An 8,824-nucleotide genomic window follows, 5' to 3' on the forward strand; every position below is an offset into this window, starting at 1 on the left:
CTCTGCTGAAGTCTTATCAGACCAATTGTTGGATTGACTGTTTCGGCAAGTTTCGGCAGAAATTGTACAGTAATTGTAATTGGAGAGTACACTAACATGGGTACACTGAGGTAATCCAAATATAAGAACTGATAAAAACGAATTTAAGAATAAACCATATTGCATGGTCTTGAAGAAGGTTATGTCGTAGGTTTTTCCTGCAAGCTTGAGTTGGGTCTGTTTTGTCAAACAAAAAGTCCCACATAGCTCATCGAATAAAGTCAGCTAATGAGTTTGAATGAATCAGACAATCCATCTTGTAGGATCAAAACTTGCATTCTCTTTATGGGTTTCTGGATTTTTTTCAAAGCGCTGACCCTTATTTTTATATCAAAGAAGAGGCACTGTGAATCATGTTCCAACACTACCAGAATATGTTTCGGTTCATTACTAAAAAATATAAACAACAAAATATGTCAACTCATTAGCAACTTTCTTTTATTTGCTTGCAGTTACACATTACATAGCACATGTTGATTCACTTACTGTACGTACTCAAGTAGTTGTTTCAACAAAGACGGGGTTGGTTGATGACGGTGTGCTTTTGAAATGTAGAATACAACCTGATTTGCGAGGGCTTCTGGGTCATCTTTGATCAATATACAATGACACACAAGCACCAACCTCCACCCATGTTTTAATTCAAATATGGCCCTTTTGGCAGTGTAGAGACGATTAAAATCAAGACACTGAGACTTAGACTCTTATTCCAGCAATGGATTTGGACATTTTTACTTCTGGGAAAAGTCAACCCTTTAAACATGAAAGCTCAAGTAATCCACTGAGGAAACGTCGACAAGTCAAATCCCACCAAACAGAATTCTGAAAACACTATTACTTCATTAGACTTTTTAATATTCAGAAAATAGGCTTAGGATTTTTCAGCACTGCATGACCTCAAAACACAGAAACATCTGCACGATACTTGGTAAGGACACATGGGAAAGAGTAGCAGCTAACATTGTAAAGCATTGAGATGCTAGCTGCTGCTTTGGGAACAGTTATCAACCACAGGCAGAGGAAATCCTCCTGTACCATGGAAATGAGCATGTCTACCCTAGCTAGCAAGGCAGTTTTAAGTGTAGCGTTTGCAGTCCCTAATTATCTACGCTAACCTAGCCAATAACAATTAAGTATGGGCATTAGGTGCAGTTTTGGGAACAGTACTTTACAGCAGCTAAAGAAAATATCACAGCTTAATATCCTCTTAATATGACATTGATATCTCGACAGAGGCCAAATTGACTTTTACCATTGAAGCTGTATTTCAAATGTACCAATCTCTTACAATGAGGACCATTGGAAAATTAGGGATGACCCACAGGGATATTCTGACTTCCAATTTAAAATAGAACTCATCGTACAGTGTGATATTGTGCTGTAAACTACTCTGACGGTTTCATTTCTACCACAAAGAACCAAGCTAAGTTATCTTACATTGAAGAAGTAGATCTACTGAGTCTGTTGTACAATGCATACCTCTGTTAGCATGTGATGGATAACATGTGTCTTGTCATTATGGAAGGTAAAAGGACTCTTTTGACTTTACCTTGAAAACATTGATATTGATTAGGACATGTTATACATAGAACAACAGAAAACCCTTAGCAATAACACGGTTGGTCCCATGTCATATCTTGTTCAAGGGAACTCTACCAAACAACTCTCCACCACTCATACCATGCTTAAATACGATACAATATGAGCATGTGCAGGCATCAGAGCATGTAGCTGCTGCATGGAGTCAAATACACAGCTCTCGGTTATAGACATGGACATACATTTTATAAAAGAGCGTAAAACCACAAGCATCACAAACAACAATGCAGCCAGAGAGCATTAACATAGGTACAGATATTTGTATAATTTGTGTCAAAGCATTGACTTTCTCTGACGTTCTAAGGCAAGGCCCTTTGGTGCGTCTGTCCATCCAACACAGTTTTTAAAACTACTAGCCAGATAATTGCCATCATTAGGACTACATTTCCACTTGTTTACAAGACATCAAAATGTGACGACCAGACTTTTCGTCTTGCACCCAACTTGGAATAAATGTTGACTTTTTACAAAATACACTGTTTGTCATAATTACAATTAGGCTGAAACTAATCATTTATGTTTGTTATTAATCCTGGTTAGCATTGGATTTTTATTGTAGCAGTTGCCTTTGAAAATGAACAAAAAGCTGTTGTAGCTTCCTTTTAGGAGGCTGTACTCTGCTGCTGTGCATCAGAGCCGTGTTTTTGGTGGCTTTAATCAAAGTAATACCCCATTACTTTTTAAAAAACAACTCCTTGCTGAAAGTGAGAAAAGAAAAGTATTACTTTCCCCATGTTGGCGCATTAAGTGTACCTTAAAAACTGCTAACTGTCACATTAAAGTGTTTTAGTAGTTCTATATTTGAATGTTGGTGTGTGCTATGCTAGCTAACACAGCTCAACACAGATATGACATGGTAATAATCATTTCATTTCACTCTTGGCAAGAAAGCATAGATGTGCAGTATATTTCCCAGAATGTCAACATGACTTGCGGACCAATTGTTCCCACATGTTTTTTCTATTGTCTGGTTTAAGCTAAAATGCCTAGAACATTCATCTAAACTGAGCAATATGTTTAAGAGCATTTTTTACCCGACACCACAGTCAAAGTATAGTAGCAAAATTGTGTTACAAAGACATTCTCCAAACAAACCTGTTTACTCTAGTGTATCCCTACACTGCCTAAAAACACACTATTTATGATCATTTTTACGTGATTTGGTTCTGAAAAAGACGTCCTTACATTTCACAGTGTTCAATGACTTCATAATCCTTTGTTGACTATCTCCACTCTCTGTGAAGTCTCCATAAAAAATCAGTCTTCAGCCAGCGATTAGCACTTCTTTAACATATTGCTTCATGCAACTTGGTGAAAAACCTCTTTATATGTTTGGCACAGTTTAAATATACAGATAGATATACAAGCAGTGCATTATTGGACATACAGTAGACATTAAAAAAAAATCATCCAGACATTTTTGTAAGAATTATTATCTAATAGCAAATAAAATAGGATTAATGTTTTTGTTTTAAGATGTATTCAATTTCCTTTATGGCAAAAATACATACACACACACTTCATATACTTTGAAAAAAAATTTCCTTACGCGCACATTTCTTTTGAGTGCATCTTTACAAGAAAAGATCACTCCTATTCAAAAGAAAAGTGACATGTTAATATTGGCACAATTTGAGAGTAAGAAGGAAGCACTTTAATCTAGTGGATGTAAATATCCGACATGGAGGGTGATCATCTTGGATAAGCTTAATGGACGCTGCTCTTGCCGATGTCTAAGCTTGGATGGGTCTCTCTCTGGTCATGGGGCTGAAACATGAACACATCCATAGCAGCATTTCTGCTCCTGGAGCCGCAGGCTAGAACTGAGAGGTTTCAGTGAAGGAGATTGCATCTGTCTTGTCGACGGTGAAGCCTCCATTGACGTAGGACTTCTTCTCGCACTCTTCATCATCCAAAGTAGCTTCCAGAGCAAAAGGGTTGGCGACATCTACATCTGATATCAGATCCATCCTCTCCAGTTCATTTTTGGATAGTTTCTGAACAATACCGGCTCCATAAGCATCGCCAAGAACGTTGATCATAGTGCGGAACCGGTCCCTTAAAAACACCACTCAAAGTTAATTTACAGCTGTTCAGTTAGAAAAGATTTGGAAGAAATCACATACAGTAAGGTCACCAGATACACTTACAGCAGCCAATCCACAGCGACTATCAGAGTGACATCATTTGCAGGTAATCCAACAGCTGTTAAGACTATCACCATGGTGACCAGCCCAGCGTTTGGGACTCCTGCTGCTCCAATACTGGCAACCGTTGCTGTTATACTGCAACACAGACACACGAAACATCTTCTTTTTAATAACATGCAGCAATCAAATGTGCACATGGTGTCTCTACTACAGTTTGATTGCAGTCAGAACGTCATACGACCCAATTGTAGGAAAGGAACCAAATTTAGAGCAATTATGAGTAGAAAGAATAAATGCTCAATATTTGCTCTGCTTTAATTTGTGCACTTAGAACGAACAAAACTAAATCAAAAAAACATTAAAGGATTAATTTGACTGATTGAGAATAGCCAAATGGACGACGGTTTGTGAAATAGCCCAACTGTAAATCTGAGCAACACTCACTTTTGCTACATAAGTTATTCAAGTTATTCAGCACCCGGACAGTAAATCATAATCATTTAAAGGGCACAATACCAAAAATAACAAACATAAGAAAGACATTAGGGGAATAGGGTGCAAATGAAGACATTAAGATTGGGCTTAAAGAAAATAAATAGGTCAAGGAGTGGACCTGTAGTCTGGTCCTATTTTTATTTATGATGTTATGTACTTATTTTTCTTCTTTTACATGTTGTCATCAAGGTTTTATGTATCCTGATAAGGTACGATTAAAACAATAGTTGGATTTTATAGTTTTATAAGTTGGATTTTATAGTCTTATAAAACATGCAGTTAGAAGTGCTTCTTAGTAACCATGATGTACCTGATAGTGACAATCTGGCCCACATCCAGATGGTAGTCATTCAGCTGGGCGATGAAGATGGCTGCCACCGCCTCATACAGTGCCGTCCCATCCATGTTGATGGTTGCCCCCACAGGGAGGACGAAGCGGGTGATCCGCTTGTCGATGCGATTGTTCTCCTCAGCACATCGGAAGGTGACAGGCAGGGTGGCAGAGCTGAAGGACAAGAGAGCAGCTTGCTTGGAATGGTTTTCATTTACAAATATAAGAATGTTAAAATTCCTGATTTGGATTTACAAGCAGTGTCATAGATTCTGACCTGGAGGAGATCATGAGTGCTGTCACCAGGGCCTGGGCCATTCCCAATGTGAAGGTATACGGGTTCTTCCTCACAATGACGAAGAAGATAAGTGGCAGACAGATGGTGGCGTGGATAGCCAGACTGAGGAACAAAACAAACATTATCAAACACTGAAAAAACTGAAAAGTCGACTTTAATTAAATGTAATATGTCAGAAATTACACATAATTGTGTTAGGTTAGTCCAAAGCAATAATTTTACGTTTAAATAAAAAAATATTCACTTTCAACTAACCTAATACATTAATGTGAAATCTGTTGACATAATTCATTTAATGAAAGTCACCGTTTTTTCAGTGTATTGTAGAAAGATGTTCTCAATCCTGTATAAAAAGCAAGGTATAGGTCTTTAAAAAAAAATAGGTACATTTTCATAGAGTTAGTTAGTTCTGTGCCACATTATGTGTTTTATAAGCCCAGACGTTATAAAAAAAGTGTTGACTATCATTTATATTCATACATTGAACCCGCTATTTATAACTTTAGTTTTTAAGAACTAACCACTGCAGACTGGGTTTAATCCGTCCGGCATTATTAAAGGAATAGTTAAATATGTTGGGAAATTATTTGCTTTCTTATAAAAATAAGTAGTTAGCTTAGTTTAGCTTTAAAAGTGGAAGCATGGATTAACAGCTAGCTGGTTTTTTCACAAGTATACAAATAATGCCTACCAACAAAATTGCTGACTCTGACAATTGGTTATCTGGTCACACTGTCTGCTTCAAGTCTTTATGCTAAGCTAAGCTAACAGCCGTCCTGGTGCTAGCTAGGAGGTATTAACTTAACATCTTGCTCTCAGATAACAACACATTAAGGTTATTTAACGACATGATGAACTATTTCTTGGAAGCATAAAATATGTATATGATAGCGTAAAATGCACTTAGGGTAGAAGATGCTCTTTTTCAGGTTCAGATGTAGCTAAAAGCCAGCTAGAAAGGATTCTGACTCTTTATTATCGGCTAGCTGACTCAGCTCAGAGCCCAAACAATTACTCTGTTTGATGGTCTTTTAAATAAACAGAACTTTAAATAGATTGCAGCTACAGAGCTTATAAAAAAGCACTTTTGGATAGATTTGATTTTACTTTGACATTAACGAGGCTTTTTCTGTTGATCAAGTCAAAAACTTTTAATCACCTTGGCTGTGATTCATAGTCATAAAGCAATGATGCAGGGAGAAGTTTTCTGAAAGCTGCCTCTGAACATTTGAACAAAGTGTGAACATTACGTGCACGTGTCGTCACAGTACCACCGGAGCCTTGGACCAACCCTGTGACCTAACTGGAGCAGATTTACTGTATAGGCTTTAATGGTGTCACTTAGATTTAGAGGCATGGGCGTAGCTCATTACTGCATCTGCAGGTTGAGCAGTTTTAAATGTCCTTGGCCCTTATCAGTGCATACACAGAGCTCAGCTTTTACTGTATCACTGGAGGGAGAAACGGCCAAAAATGTCAACCATAAATCCCGGCGTCTGGAACAGTCGGATACAGAATAATGGCACAGTTTACCCGCTCAGCACCGTCACCATATAAAGACCCATCTTCTTGAAGATCTCCCAGTCTTCCACCTCGATAATCTTAGCAGCAATTAGGAACAGGATCCCTACTGGCATGTAGCTGAAAAAACACATTTAGCTGTGGTCACTTGGGGGTCAGAACCTAAGATTAGAGAACATTTGATGAACTAAGACCGCAGCTCTGCTAATCTGACTAATTGATCTTCAATAATAAGTCATATAACAGAAAAAGGATCAGTAAAAAGTAGAATTATTGATTAATAATTCACATGTAAATTGTCTTTAAAGGTTTAAAATAAAAATCACTGGTTCTAGCTTCTCAAAGACAATGAAACCAAGTTGCTCATGACGGACAGCTCCACCATCATTGGTGTATACATGTAAGTAAACTGCAATGTAACCATTTTTCATGGAGGTTCTTTTTTATAATTATTAATCCTTTGGAATAAAGACAAAGACATACATAGTATTTAGTATTGATTTGCTCTTCATCTAAGCCTTAACTGTACGCAATTGACACAAATGTTTGTTTGCCACGAGAATACTTGATAAAAATGATCTTAATATCATAACTCAATGTTATAACTTTAGCCTTTTTTACAACAATACCGCACATATTTTATTTTATTATTAGTATTTTGTCCCACATCTATATTTCATGTTAATATTTCTCTATATTTTAATGATATAATCGTTTTTTATAATAGTTTTTATGAAAATGTATCTTCATGAACTGTGTTTATGTATGCACCATATACACCAAGGAAAGTTCCTTGTATGTGTAAACCTACTTGGTAATAAACCTGATTCTGACAACCCAGAAACTCTAGTAAATGGACCTTGAGTTGAGATTTGTTTTTGTAAAATATATGTTTCCCTATCTCATAAAGGCACATTATCTTTGAGAAGATAAAAAAGTTGTGTCAGATTTGGCAAACTACGTTTAATTCCCTTGCCGATTCATTCTCCAAAAGACTCAAAAAGTGCATTGTTCTGTCCTCCATGTTTTCAAACTGACAGAATAATAAGATGTTCACAATGCAGCTTTTATATGTTGTAAACCCATACTTGTAGATTAGGAGTGTAAACAAATATCCATCATCTTTTTTGCTAATGCATCGATTTTCAAACACATTTTCATTAATAGTTGACATGCAAATATGAACTCAGTCAATATTTAATTTGCAAAGATATGACCGCTCAGTGTACTCCATTGTTCCAATTACATTAAAAAAGGATGTTTTGCCTATGATGATTTATTCTTTATATTATTACATCTTTTTGTATAAAGATATTCCAAAAATATTGCCTTAATGAAATGACTGCATTAAACACTTTTGCAATATATTGTGTTGCAACTATTCTATCATCATCGTAACGCAGATTCTTCCAATGCACAGCTCTACTATAGACAGATCTCTCATACATACCACATGATGATGTTGACCAGCCTCATGGTGGCTTCATTCAGGGCGTCAAAGAATTCCAGGAGTATCCGACCCTTTTCCCCCATCTTCCCAATGACAAGGCCAAAAGCAACACAGAACACGATGAGCCCCAAAACGTTGATTCCATCCGAATATGAGCCAACGATCTTATATTCCTTGGTTATGTTCTGCCAGGAGAGGAGACAAGGAGGTTATTCATTCAGCGACCAAGAGCAGGTCAGGAGGCTGCATCACACTCACATCAGCTCTCTAAAGAGCCATTGATGCGCTGTGCAAATGTTTCTAGAGAATCTCAGCCCAATGACCCATGGACACTTATGACCCATTACAGGGTCTTCTGATGCATTTAGATCAGACGCTGGTTGCCAGGTGCAGAAACACGAGACGTAAAGTGCAGCAGACGGATCAACAAGGACACTCTGTTATCATGTAAAGATCAAAACCCCAATGTTAGTGGATGTTTCCAACAGGAGACAATGGTGGACTCTGGGGCACCTGTAGTTCAGTAATGTATTAACCCTTTAACTGCCGGACCAAGAAAAAAGCTATGGAATTTTTTTTTTTTTGCATTTTCTTATCAAATGGGCCACAAATAAGCACAAACACATTTTGTTTTTTGACTGACCACACAGTTTTGTTTTTATGAGCCTCTACCAAATGGTCGAGCTGGCCTTCTATGGTAAAAGTAATCATCATATACAGTACAGTATTTGTATGCATCAAACTCAAATAAAACACAAACTCAAATACATTTGTTTCTTTTATGGAAAATGAGCAATATATACAACCAGATATATTAATAAAAGATAATAAATTATAATTGTAAAAAAAAAAAAAATGTAAAAAAGTAATATAAAGTGTTTTTCATGATAAAAAAAATACTTGCTCATCTTACTGTATATGCTGAATTGGCCTAACAGGAA

General features: G+C 36.9%; 1 protein-coding gene across 1 annotated transcript in view; it reads right to left on the reverse strand.

Moving 5' to 3' along the window:
- Positions 1 to 455: 455 nt before the first annotated feature.
- slc1a1 (solute carrier family 1 member 1) overlaps positions 456 to 8,824 on the reverse strand; it is an 18,199-nt gene continuing 9,830 nt past the window's right edge. Inside the window, exons 7-12 of the mRNA XM_010788630.1 lie at positions 7,884 to 8,068; positions 6,446 to 6,553; positions 4,892 to 5,014; positions 4,594 to 4,788; positions 3,789 to 3,923; positions 456 to 3,696 (exon numbers count right to left, since the gene is read on the reverse strand). Coding sequence (XP_010786932.1) covers positions 3,456 to 3,696; positions 3,789 to 3,923; positions 4,594 to 4,788; positions 4,892 to 5,014; positions 6,446 to 6,553; positions 7,884 to 8,068 — 987 coding nt within the window. The 3' untranslated portion in view covers positions 456 to 3,455. The remainder of the gene's footprint in view (positions 3,697 to 3,788; positions 3,924 to 4,593; positions 4,789 to 4,891; positions 5,015 to 6,445; positions 6,554 to 7,883; positions 8,069 to 8,824) is intronic.

The sequence above is a fragment of the Notothenia coriiceps genome, unplaced genomic scaffold, assembly GCF_000735185.1.
Source record: "Notothenia coriiceps isolate Sejong01 unplaced genomic scaffold, NC01 NC01_scaffold00031896, whole genome shotgun sequence".
In the NCBI taxonomy this organism is placed as follows: Eukaryota; Metazoa; Chordata; class Actinopteri; order Perciformes; family Nototheniidae; genus Notothenia; species Notothenia coriiceps.